We start from the raw sequence: 11,998 nt of genomic DNA, 5'->3' as shown, positions 1-11,998 counted from the left end.
CCCCATGGTAAATTTAAGACCTTCCTTACTCTTTGTTGAGATAGACTCTTGCTGGAAGCTGCCTCCTGCCATCTCTGCTGTCTTCCCAGATGCTGGATGATAAGAAGCCATCAGAAGCCCCAAGTACAGCTTGAGGCCTAGAAGCTCAACCCACACCCTACCCAGGCCCTCATTGGTCTGTATACTCACTTCTCGGCAGCTAGAGTCCTCAAGGGCCAGAGCTGACTCATGAACAGAGACGTGGACACTGTGGGCAGCCACGTCCACACCAGTGGCCTCTGAACAAGGGGCAGGCAGTTGGCTACAGACACTGAGGACTCCTAAGACTGAGCTCTTTGAGGACTGGAGGGATAGACTGTTCTCTGCAAGGGGCCTGGGTGCCATGAGGGCCTGTGGGGACACAAGTGTCTCCTGGCACCCTGGCCCTGTCTTGGAAGAGGAGGCACTCATGGCTGTGGGGCTGGGTTTCTGGACTGTAGGGGATCCACTGTCCTGCATAGGTTTGCTGATGGCCACCGGGCAGGGGAGAAGCTGTGGCATAGGTCCCAGGAGGCCTGCAACAGAACGGAGAGTCACAGTAACTGGATGAACAGAGTGCAAGGTGCCTGGGGAAGGCAAGGCCAAGGAGGTGCTGGCCAGGGGAGGCCAGCAAATGTTCCCCAGCCTGTTGTGCAGGAGAGAAGCCTTGCAGACACTGGTGCTCATCTTCCAGCCTGGGACCCCCTTGCATAGGCCTCCCACATGGTTAGGGAGTTTGCATCCTACGGGTTTACTCTGGTCCCTGCACCTGCCCATGAGTAGCTCTGGGCACATGCCACTGTGGCCATCACAACCCTGGTCCCCTCCCACAGAGCTGCACACACCTATAGGCCTAAACTGAGGTCTCAACTGACTCCACTGGCCCACCTGTTCCTGGAGGACGGGTCTTCTGAACCAGCTCAGAAGGAACTTTCATGCCATCGCTTGGAAACCTTGGTGGTGAAATGGAAAGTCAGTATCTGGGGGCCAATGGGCTACCTGCCCTCTGTCCACCCAGAGTTCTCCCTTGGGAAAGGCAGTCCCACTCACCGGACATGGACATAGTGGTCATGCCAGCTCTCACCCTTTGGTACTGGGAACGCCATTTCTCGAGGCACAGGAATGATGGGCACCTTGGCCTGCCGAGCCCCAGTGACACTGGCAGCTGCAAGAAACAAGGTTACACCTGGGCAAGGGAAGCCTGTCCAACTATCTCTCATAGGCTCAGGTGGGATTCAAGGTTAGGGGCCCACCACTTCTACTCCAGGGCTGCTTTGGCTTCCAGACACAAGCCAGAGCTCAAAGGCCACATAGCACCAGCACTTTAGTGTGTGTGTGTGTGAGATGAGGTCTCGCTTTTGCTGAGGCTGGGCTCAAAATCCTGAGCTCAGGTGACACATCTGCCTCAGGCTCTAAGAGTGCTAGGACTACAGGCATGAGCCATGGCACTGGTTCAGCATCAGCATTTTTTTTTTTTTTTTTGAGATAGAGTCTCATTTTGTCGCCCCCAGTAGAGTGCTATGGCATCACAGCTCACAGCAATCTCAAACTCTTGGGCTTAAGCAATTCTCTTGCCTCAGCCTCCCAAGTAGCTGGGACTAAAGGCCAGCTCCCATAACGCCCGGCTATTTTTTTTTCTGGGACAGGGTCTCATTCTAGCTCAGGCTGGTCTCAAACTAGTGAGCCTAGGCAATCCACCCACCTTGGTCTCTCAGAGTGCTAGGATTACAGGTGTGAGCCACAGAGCCCAGCCAGCACCAGCACTTTTATCAAGTGCCTGCACTGAGGGAGGAACTGGAAACTGACATGGAGGCCTGGAAGCACAGTGGGTGTGGTGGGCCCTTACCAGGGTCAAAGCACAGGTCACTGGTGTAGAGGTTTCTGACCAGGAGGCTGGCACACAACCTGATACTCTTGAGGTGGCTGTAGCTGTGGTTCAGGTAGAGCAGGAGGATGTCCGGCAGGTTGAGCTGTAGGAAGGTCCAGCGGGTGCCAGCAGGGGCCACACCTGACAGGTCTATAGGATGGGAACGCAAGTCAGCACCTACCCTCCTGACAGCCCTCACTCCCATAGCTGTGGCAGCCCCAACAGCTGTCCCCTGGGCCACACAAAAGCCTAACTAGGCCTGCACCGTTGCCCTCTGGGCCCTCGGGCTGCCTTTCCTGGACCATTCACCCCATCTAAATGTCACCTCTTCCAGATGTCCTGGCCTCAAAGACAAAGGGAAACTGAAGCCATGTGGCTGTGGATTTGAACTCTTTGAAGAGACTGGAGAAAGACACCCGGATGACTTGACTGTCCTGTGGGGCAGAGGGACGAAGAGATATAGGAGTGAGAGTGCAGGGCCCCATGCAGCCCCTGGCCTAGGCTCTGTACCTCAGTGGACACGTCCAGGTGGATGACAAAATGCTTGCTGCTCAGGGGCCGAAAAAGGACATACAGGTAGCGCCCAGTCAGTCCCAGGGACTGTGTGCTAATCCTGGGGAGCTGGATGTAGCTGCCCGTAGAAATGGAGGCCCGGATGCGATACACGGTACCCTTCAGGGTCTTGTCCTGGAGAGATGGCAACTCGTGTCTACTGACTGACCCCAGGGTGCTCAGGGAAAGCACCGACCAGGTGACCCTCAGGTTATGAGGTAAGGTCTTCAGTAGCAAAGAAGAGATACTTGGCCCCTGCCACCAGGTCCCCCAGCCCACGCACCGTCACTACGGCCACATCCCCCTCCTTGGCGGATCGCTTCCACTCGTCCACTCTGAAGTGTCTGAAGATGTTGAGAAACGGCTGCTGCCACGCTGAGGGACGGGGCAGCCAAGTGTGAGGCGCCAGCCCAGGAGCTAGACCCTCCGCGGGCCCGGCACGGGGCCCGTGCGGGGCCATTTAGACTCCTGGGCTGGCCAGCGACGCTCCAGCAGAGCGAGGGCCACTGAACCGTGGCCCAGGCGGGGGCTCTGACCTGTGGGCCCTGAGAGGGGCTGCTGCGCGCTCTGGCCACCGTCCCCCATACTTCATCCCACCCCAACCTGGCCGGATCCCTGGACCCCAGAACCCGGTAAAACCGCGCGCGCTGCTACCCTGGGCCATGGTGCCGCCCGCCGCTTGTGCTTCCCGCCTCTGTCGCCGTGCCCCACGCAGCGCACACAGCTCGGCTCCTAGTAACAGCCGCCTAGCAACGGCGCCACTTCCGCCGTCATGGCGGCGCCCAGGCCTACGTGTCCCGAGGTTTCGGACCCTTGGGGCACCAAACTGCACTCCCAAGCTGAGGGCCAACCCAAGGTTCCGCCAGGGCTCCACTCTACCATGACCAGCTGCGGAACAGAGGAGCTTGCTGACATGTATCAGAAGATGCACCCCCATATTTGTGAGGCTGCACTTGGCAGGAGCTCCTCCCCCTATGACTGAGGCCCGCTGCTTTCCAGCCCTCTAGAAGCTCCTGGTCAACACCCAGGTCCTCTAGTGTCAGGCAGGATAGGTCACCCTACCCCAGGCAGAGAGCATTGGCATGCCCCATAAGGTGCCCACAGTGGCTGGGCTCCCACTTGTACCAGCAGGTTGCCACATACTCCAGGAACTATGGGACATCTTTGCCCTGTGTCCTGAAGCCTGGTGGAGTCAAACTGGGATTTGACTTCTGAGATCTAGCCCCAGTTCCAGGGGCCTAAGACCCCCATTTCCTGGCATTGTTTAATGTCTCTGGGCCTTGAGGCCAGATGTGGCACCAGTCAATGCCAACTGGAGAGGAAGGCAAGCAGAGTAAGATAAGGCAGAGTGGGGGCCACGGACTTCCAAGCCAGCCAGGGGCCCCAGCACCTGTCTAGAGGGCAGCTGAAGAAGAAGCTCCCAAGGGCAGGTTTAGCTAGGCCCCAGAGTCCCAGACTGGAGACTAGAACTGGATGTGAGAATCCCCACACACAAAACCTCCCAAGTCAAAGCCACTCTGAAAGGGCAGTTTCTCAACTTTATTAGACTGGAGCTCCTCCCTGCCAGCCCCAGGGGCAAATCCCCAGGCACAGTTAGCAGGGTTGAGGTCAGACAGGCTAGACTCCTGGCCCCTGGCAGCTTGGGAAAGCTAGGCCAAGGAGACCACAGGTACAAAAGTCTAAGTGCTGGCACTTCAGGTGTGGCTGGCACCCAGCCAGGCTGCAGTAGGTGGATGGGGCACCAAGGTCCTCTTCTGGTAAAGGATCCACCGAGGCAGCATTCCTTCCCAGGCAGCCACTATGAACAATTGGTGATTCTAGCCAGGAACTGCTGCGCCCACCACTCATCCAGGTCGATAGGCACAAAGTCTGTAGACAGAGCAGAAGGCTGGGCAATGAGGCTGCCTCCCAGACTGGTCAGCCTCTCCTCTCAAGCTGTCTCCACCAGCCCCTCACACGGACTTCAAGTGTAACAGGTACTGGGGAAAAAGGGATCTGGCTAAAGAGTCTCCTCCCCAATCCCCTGGGGCTGTAACCTGGCAGGGGCCCAGGGACTAGAGGGCATTACTTGGGTGGGGAGACAGGGGCTAGGAAGAAATTTCCCAGGGGACAGGGTTGGGGGCTCACTCTGTAGCCGGGGATTAGGGGTCCTCTCCACGTACTGCACAGGCCTCGGCCCATTCTCACCGCCTGGGCCACCATCCAGCTGCTGTTTCACCTGCTGCCAGGCTGTGGGGGTAGGGCACTCAGGCTGAGCCTGGTCTCTGGCACCCCATCCCCCACCCCAGGGCCTGATGGTCATGCTGGATTCCAGCCCAGCACAGGGAATGGGCAGCCTGCTCAATGGTCAGAGACAAATCGGCAGAGAGCCAAGGAAAAAAGCCCAGCCCTCTGGCTACTGGGGGTCAAACTGCAGTGGGAGGAGGACCTGGGGCCATCCCAGGTCCATACTGAGACCCAATGGCTCTGGCCACACTCTCTGGCCCCCCTCACTACCTTCGGACACAAAGCGGACGTTCTCCTCGTGGGCCAGTGTGTAGGTCTCCTGGGTCCCCTCAAGAGATGGGGACGCGGCAGGGGGCCGCCGGCCATTCACACGATTGAACACAAGCCTTGGCCCCGGACTGCAGGATGGGGAGGAGACGGACATGATCAGCGCCCGTCCCCGTCCTAGGTACTGCCTGGCAGACTTCAGAACCAGCCCCGGGCCACGACAACCATCCCCAGACCAGGCCAGCCTAGGCACTTCCGGAATCTGCAGCAGCCAGGGCCCAGACCTCTCTCCTGCAGGCCCCAAGCTGCCAGCAGCTCAGCTCACACCTGCTGCCCTCAGCCCTGAAGGAGGTGAGTGACGGTTGGATGGAGGACCCATCAAGCGCCCGTCCAAGGACCATGCAGCCCATGCTGCCATCTTCCTCCCACCCTACCCCCCAATCGGCCAGACCTCCAGTAACCCCAATTCTGGCTTCAGCTATCCAACCCCACCCCACCTACTGAGCATAGTTCTTGGCCATGTTCTGGCCCCTTGGAACCTTGTCTGCCCAATGACACTCCCCTCCATGGAAAATCAGACCCAAACAAGAACAGGGCAACTGTTGTTCCTCCCTCCCCCCAGCTGCCCCCTGGTCCCTGGGGGTGATCACCACATGCCAGGATGGGTAGTCCCTGAGTGGGGAGAGTGTGCCTGCAACCCCAGCCCACTCCCTATGGGCCTAAGACAAGGGGCAATGCAAAATGAGAGGGCCCCCCCGACATCACTGCACATTATATCCAGGAGACCGCTAGGCCTGTCTCTGCCAAGTGGGCCCAGGGAAGGGATGGGTAACCCTAGCTTGCAGCAGCTGGCCAAACCCTACACAAAGCCTGGGATGGGGGCCGTGGAAGAAATGGGGCCCACACCTACAGCAGGAGGTGGGAGCCGGGAGTCCTGGGCTGCGCCTGCCACTCCACCAGGCACTCGCGGTCCCGGCCGGCCTGCTCGCCTTCCTGGGCTCAGGTGCCCCACCGCCGCTCTGGGTTCCTCCTCAGGTGAGAGGGGCACTAAAACAAAGAGGAGTGTCTTGAGGGGCGCAGGGTCCCGCCAGCCCCAGGGCCGGCAGGGTCTGGTGGCCACAGAAAATCTTAACTGTGCAGGTGGAGGTAGGAGTGGGGCAGGGGTTCTTCCCAGACTCGTGCACTATCTGTGTTTTCCCACAAACCAGAAGGAATAAGGAAGATCTGTCCACTTGTAAAGACCCCTAGCCTGCAACCACTCCCACCCCAGAAGGTAAAAAATTCTGGGTAAAGCTAGGAGGCTGGCTATCAACTTTAAAAGAGAAGGAAATAGCAGCCAGGTACTATGAATTGCAAAACCAGTGGGGGTGCCCCAAGGCTGAGATAGGGTCCCAGTATACACTCTCCTATCCTGCCCACCCCCACCCCCCAGGGTACAGTTACATAAGGCCACTGCTTTCTGGGAGAAAGGGCACCAGCCCCAGTGTGTACCTGTGGACAATGGCCAACCTGTACCCACTCCCAGGCACGCTGCTCCACAGGCAATCCCAGCTCATGGTACCAACATGGGTGTCCTCTCACCCTGCCACCACCCACCTGGCCAGCCTAGGAACTGAGGTTTGGAGGCAGGTACCTAGGCTAATGGCAGCACCAGGTTTAACAGTAGTCCTGATGGCAGAGCACTGGCCCCCATAGGCCTCTTGGACCTGTCCTTCTGGGCCATAGGCCCAGCCTTTCACAGCTGCCACTGCCCTTTCTCCAGTGTGGGGCTCAGCCCTTCCTGCAGTGGTCCCTATTTATCCCCCATTCAACAGTGAGTATTGTCTCAGTTTATCTTTTTCTTTTAGAGATGCAATCTCACTTTTGTTGCTCTTGATAGAGTGTAGTGACATCATAGCTCACAGCAACCTCAAACTCCTGGGCTCAAGTGATCCTCTTGCTTTAGCCTCCCAAGTAGCTGGGACTATAGGCGCCTACCATAGCACCTGGCTATTTTTAGAGACAGGATCTCACTCTTGGCTCAGGCTGGTCTTGAACTCTTGAGTTCAAGCAATCTACCCATCTCAGCCTTCCAGAGTGCTAGGATTACAGATGCGAGGCATCATGCCCTGGCCTTTTTTTTATTTTGAGATTGAGTCTCATTCCATCTCCCTGAGTAGAGCACCCAGCATCATAGCTCACAGCAATCTCAAACTCTTGGGCTCAAGTGATCTTCTTGCCTCAGCTTCCTGAGTAGCTGGGACTACAGGCACCCACTACAACACCTGGCTAGTTTTTCTATTTTTAGTAGTGATGAGGTCTCCCTCTTGCTCATGCTAGTCTTGAACTCCTGGCCTCAATTGATCCCCTAGCCTCAAGGGATCCCCCACCCTCAACCTCCCAGAGTGCTAAGATTACAAGTATTAACCACCTACCCAGCTCTCTCAGTTTATCTTTTTTTTGAGACAGAGTCTCACTGTGTTGCCCTGGGTAGAGTATCATGGTGTCACAGCTCACAGCACCTTCAAATTCTTGAGCTTAAGTGATTCTCTTGCCTCAGCCTCCCAAGTAGCTGGGACTACAGGCACCCGCCACAATGCCTGGCTATTTTTTGGTTCTAATTTTCATTGTTTGGCAGGCCCGGGCTGGATTCAAACCCACCAGCTCCAGTGTATATGGCTGGCACCCTAGCCGCTGAGCTACAGGTGCTGAGCCCCCTCAGTTTATGTTAATGCCTCCCCAGTGTGTCTCCCACCAGGAGGGAGAACTTAAAGAAAGGGCAAAGGAGGTAGATGGGAAGGGGAGGATTGTAGAGAGTGGCCCTCCTACAAGGAGGTAGAGGGACAGGGCTGCTCCACAGCAGCCACATCTCCCAACCCAGGGGGCACTCAGGAAGTGGGAGGAGGGTGGGTACCACCTAGTGAGCTCCTCTGGAGCACACCCTGCCTACCCATGGCTTCTCATGCCCAGTAAGAGAAGTTAACCCCCCATAGGCTCCTACATGTGCTACCTGGCTAGCTAAGGCAGACTTACATGGCTACACCAGGATTGGCCTCCTGGGGGCTTTAAGGGCTTTGACAAGAACACTGAGACCCCTGCCTACTGAGGGCTCCTGCAAGCACACCTCTCCTTCCTGATAGTCCCTCAACCCTACTACCATAGACTTCCCCTTGCCCTCTCCAGCAATGGGACCTGGGAGAGGAAGATGTGTTTCCCCAGGTAAGAAGGTTTGCGGCCCCTCCATGATTCCTGCCTGGATGACTGTGTGCCTTGGTTTCCTCCCCTGGGAGGCAGGACTGCCAGGGACACTCTGAGACCCGCACACCTTACTCCCCAGAGCACACCTTGGTCTACTTGGTCACATCTAGTCCCTTACTAGGTTCCTGCAGGAATCCCCCCAGTCCATTGGAGTCTCCAACACCCAACCCCACCCACAGCACCCAACCTCTCCCAGCATCTGAAGCCCATAACCTGAGTGACTGGCAGGGGACAAGCTGAGGGTGACCCAGCAATACACACCTCCAACTTTAGCTACTCTGAACTCCTGGCCACCCTTGGAGGTTTTCTGTCCTCAGCCTCAGCTTGTAAAACCCCAGTTTCAATGTCCCTATGTCCTCTCCAGCATGGCTACCATTACTCTGATTCCCCTTGTGGTGTGCTCCACCATGGCTGGAGCCCAGGTGCCCTTAGGCCTGTGTGGGGTTAGATTAAAGTCCATGGGCCTAGAAAGACACGCTATAAATGAAAACAACAGGGATGGGTTGGGTCAAGGAAGTAGAAAGTTAAGCCTGAGGGGTGTCTAAACTCCAGGTTTTGGTCACATGGAGGTCAAAGTGGTCAGGATGGAATCTCCTGTGATGTCAGGAGGGCACTGGGCAGACCTGCTGCTCAGTTAAGGTAAGGTGCAGGCCCCAGAGTCAGCGGGTGTGGAGGGGCTCACAGCCCCAGAGGGTGTGGGGTGGCCAGGCCAAAAGGTAATGTACTCAATTCTCCCCCACTGAGCTAGGAGACCTTGAGGGCCGACGCTCTGGGCATCTCTCCACAAACCTTGACCTGGGTGTGCCCCAAAGGGACGCAAGTGCGTAGCCCAAGGTCGCTCAGGGCGTCTGTGATACAGGAGCTAGTCGGCGAGTCCCCACCCGCAGGGTGCCCCATGCTGCCAGGAGGGGTCCACACCACTGGGCCCAGCCAGGTGAGGCGGAAGCGCAGAGGGGCGCGCGCCGCCAGCTGCCTAGCGTACCCCGCCTCCTCGGCGCCGCCCCGCCCGAAACATGTGGCTTGGCCTCACCAACCTTTCCCCAAGGTCACCCTTGCTGCGCTGAGGCGGCCTGGAGTGCGGGGAGGGCCGGGCTTGGGCTGCGCGCGTCTCACCTCGACAGGGGCCAGGGTCCCGGCGGCTGCGCGAAAGGCTGCTCCTGCGGGGGTGGCGCGGTGGGCGGCGTGGGTTGCCGGCATTTCAGAAGCTCGCCAAGCCTGCTCTCTACCTGCTGCTGTGTGGGACCTGCAGGCGCCGGGAGATCGCATTAATTGCCGCGGCGCTCCTGGGCGCGCGGACCGGGACGATCGCGGCGTCGCGCCCCCGTCCCGCCGTGCCTACCTGTGCGACGCTGCGCGACCAGCTTGCTGGGCCCCTTGGTGAGGGTATACATGGCGCGCTGGCTTCCGCGTGTAGGGGACGCGCCCCGTGCTTGCTGGGACACAAGCCCGAAGCCAGCTCCGGCACTCTCTGCCTGGGGTCGCATTTAACTCACGGCCGGCGCTGCGGGGAGGGGGCGGGTCTGCTACACGCCCCCAGCCCTTAAAGGGCCCGCACGGTTCCGGCAGACCCGGGGGCACTCGGCAGAGGCGGCGCTCTGGCCCTTTGGAAAATTGGCCCGGGCGGGCGCCGTGCGGCAGGGGTGGAGCCGGCAGAAGCCACCGCTCCACCCCACGTGGCCTTAAGCCAAGGTCGGTGAACGCCGTGGGGCCGGGGAAGGCCAGCCGCTGCCTGAGGCCAGGTAAGACTGTGGGAGAGGCTCTGGCCCAAGGGCCCTGAGGGTGACCGGCGCTGTGACAGCCCTCCCACGTAAGGGAGCAGTTAACCCCCATAATCCCAGGCAGTCGGTAGAGCAGTGATTTCTGCCCACGACCTCGCAGGACCAGTGCCCCAGAGACAATGTGTGACCTTCTGGAGCTAGAGGCCCAGAAGCCTGGACTCATCAGGGTAGAGGTAGAAACCCAGGGCTTCCATCTCTCACTGCTCTTTGCCTCAGGGTTCCTTCCAGCCCAAGGGCTGCTCAGAGACCAGGTCCCAGGAGACCTCTGTGCAGAGCTGCCCCTGGCCATCTACAGGGAGAGAGACACAGGTCTCCCCACCACCACACAAAAGTGGGTTTGAGCCTGGGGCTTTGTGGGCATAGCCCAGAGTTCACCCAGTAATGTCCCCACCTGAGGAGACATGCACCAGGCTTAGAGGGTGCTGCCACCGGGGCCTTAGTCCTGTTCTCCTGGCTGTGCCAGCGCCAGGGACTGGGGGTGTCCAGTGACAATAAGCATGTCTAGAGGCCAACACAAGGAGCTCCTCACACCCTGCTGCTCCTCCCTCCTGGGCCTATCCTGTGAGCCTGTGTGGCTGCCAAGCCTGCTGGGGACCCTCACGGAAGCTTCTGATCCAGGAGTAGCCAGACTGGCCCTCCTCTCACTTAGCCCCTTGGCTCTGTATCCTGTCCTCAGCAAGGCTGAAGGACACAGCCCTACCTACCTTCCCCAGCTGCCTCTTGTAAAGGGCTGGGCTAGACCTGTGAGAAGACCAAGGCCTGAGAGGGAAGGGGCTGCCCAGACCCCAGATTAGCCATGTCCAGGGAATCTAGGTCTGAGCATGGGCCCTGTGAAGAACCTTCACTGGCCAAGATGATCCCTCACTGACTGCCCCCCTCCACTCCCATTGCTCCCCCACCAACCAGAGCATGTCCTTTAGGGCCAGTGTGGTCCCAGTTTGTACAGCCCAAGGCATGCCCTGGCTTCTCCCAGTGCCCTTGCTTAGGATCACACAGGCCAGCAGCAGACAGGGTGCTGGGGGGATCTGCAATGAGAGGGCGTGTGTTCTAGCGGAAGGATGGGGCAGGACCAGGAAGGTGAGTTAGAATGGGAGAAGTGGGGAAGGAAGGTCCTGGTGTGGGGATGAGGTGGATGGTTCAGAGCCCAGCAGCACCTGGCCTTTACTTAAACCACTAGTGGTCAAGCCCAAACATCTAGCCCCAATATGCCACATCTGAAGTCAAAAGTTGGACCCAGAAGCCCTCAAAAGGGCTCCCAAAGCCAGGAGTGAAGGGAGGATCGCTTGAAGCCAGGATTCAAGGCTGCAGTGAGCTGTGATTGAGCCATTGCACTTAAGACAGAGCAAGACACCATCTCAAAAAAAAAAAAAAAAAGTGGTTAAAGAAATGTCCTGACAGGCCCAAAGGGCAGGGGTGGGTGGTCCCTAAGGTAGCAGGCCCAGTTAAAGGCAGCCCTGGAGGTGGGCTGGGCTCCCCTACTGAGGCCTGGTCAGGCCCATCTTCCCTGGAATTCAGGGTCTGGGTGTCCTCCTAGTTGAAGAGGAACCCTGCTGGGCAAGGTAGGTGCTCCTCCAGGCCTGCCCCTGACATAGAAAACCTTTGCTGGGGAGGCTCCCAGAGGCAGCATCCAGCAGCACTCCCTGTTGTCAGAGAGACAGCAGGTCCTGGGTGGGCTCAGGACCCAGAAGCAGTAAGAAAGACCTCACAGGGTAGGGCCTGTGTCTCAAGGAGTAGGGCGCCGGCCCCATATACCGGAGGTGGTGGGTTCAAACCAGCCCTGGCCAAAAACTGGAAAAAAAAAAATAGCTGGGTGTTGTGGTGGGCACCTGTAGTCCTAGCTACTTGGGAGGCTGAGGCAAGAGAATTGCTTGAGCCCAAGAGTTAGAGGTTGCTGTGAGCTATGATGCCACAGCATTCCACCAAGGGTGACAAAGTAAGCCTCTGCCACATAAAAAACAAACAAACAAACAAACAAACAAAAACCCTGGCTCGCACCTGTGGCTCAAGTGGCTAAGGCGCTAGCCACATACACCTAAGGTGGTGGGTTCGAATC

The 11,998-nt window shown here is 58.2% G+C and overlaps 2 protein-coding genes across 3 annotated transcripts in view; both read right to left on the bottom strand.

The window, feature by feature from the left end:
- The window catches only part of WDR90 (WD repeat domain 90), a 21,787-nt gene extending 18,890 nt beyond the window's left edge, over positions 1–2,897 (bottom strand). Inside the window, exons 1-8 of the mRNA XM_023513858.1 lie at positions 2,721–2,897; positions 2,396–2,572; positions 2,211–2,319; positions 1,865–2,035; positions 1,069–1,183; positions 907–971; positions 190–554; positions 30–92 (exon numbers count right to left, since the gene is read on the bottom strand). Of these exons, the coding sequence (XP_023369626.1) occupies positions 30–92; positions 190–554; positions 907–971; positions 1,069–1,183; positions 1,865–2,035; positions 2,211–2,319; positions 2,396–2,572; positions 2,721–2,897 (1,242 nt within the window). The remainder of the gene's footprint in view (positions 1–29; positions 93–189; positions 555–906; positions 972–1,068; positions 1,184–1,864; positions 2,036–2,210; positions 2,320–2,395; positions 2,573–2,720) is intronic.
- A 1,061-nt stretch (positions 2,898–3,958) lies between these two features.
- On the bottom strand, positions 3,959–9,752 carry MCRIP2 (MAPK regulated corepressor interacting protein 2). Of its 2 annotated transcripts, XR_002773624.1 has the most exons (6): positions 9,507–9,752; positions 9,281–9,410; positions 5,837–5,977; positions 4,934–5,061; positions 4,565–4,666; positions 3,959–4,306 (listed from the first exon to the last, which is right to left on the bottom strand). XR_002773624.1 is itself a non-coding variant. In XM_003790747.3 (5 exons), exons 1-5 carry the CDS (start codon positions 9,649–9,651, stop codon positions 4,236–4,238), a joined length of 576 nt encoding a protein of 191 aa, XP_003790795.2. In that variant the 5' UTR covers positions 9,652–9,746; the 3' UTR covers positions 3,959–4,235. The 2 variants fall into 2 exon arrangements, 1 of the variants encoding a protein (XP_003790795.2); XM_003790747.3 differs by lacking the exon at positions 5,837–5,977 and having other exon boundaries at positions 9,507–9,746.
- Between the last annotated feature and the right edge of the window lie 2,246 nt (positions 9,753–11,998).

This window comes from Otolemur garnettii, unplaced genomic scaffold (genome assembly GCF_000181295.1).
Source record: "Otolemur garnettii isolate 467f Iridium unplaced genomic scaffold, OtoGar3 scaffold00044, whole genome shotgun sequence".
Taxonomy (NCBI): Eukaryota; Metazoa; Chordata; class Mammalia; order Primates; family Galagidae; genus Otolemur; species Otolemur garnettii.
Note: the sequence above shows the minus strand (reverse complement) of the source record. Positions and strands in the feature narration are given on the sequence as shown.

Bases quoted from the DNA above. Each gene is read 5' to 3' on its own strand.
- MCRIP2 (XM_003790747.3), bottom strand. From the start codon at position 9,651: ATGCGACCCCAGGCAGAGAGTGCCGGAGCTGGCTTCGGGCTTGTGTCC. The intron at 5,062-9,280 runs GTGAGACGCGCG...CCCATCCTGCAG, and splicing joins GGACCCTGGCCCCTGTCGAG to TCCGGGGCCAAGGCTTGTGT. The intron at 4,307-4,564 runs GTGAGCCCCCAA...CTCTGTCTACAG, and splicing joins CCCTAATCCCCGGCTACAGA to ACTTTGTGCCTATCGACCTG.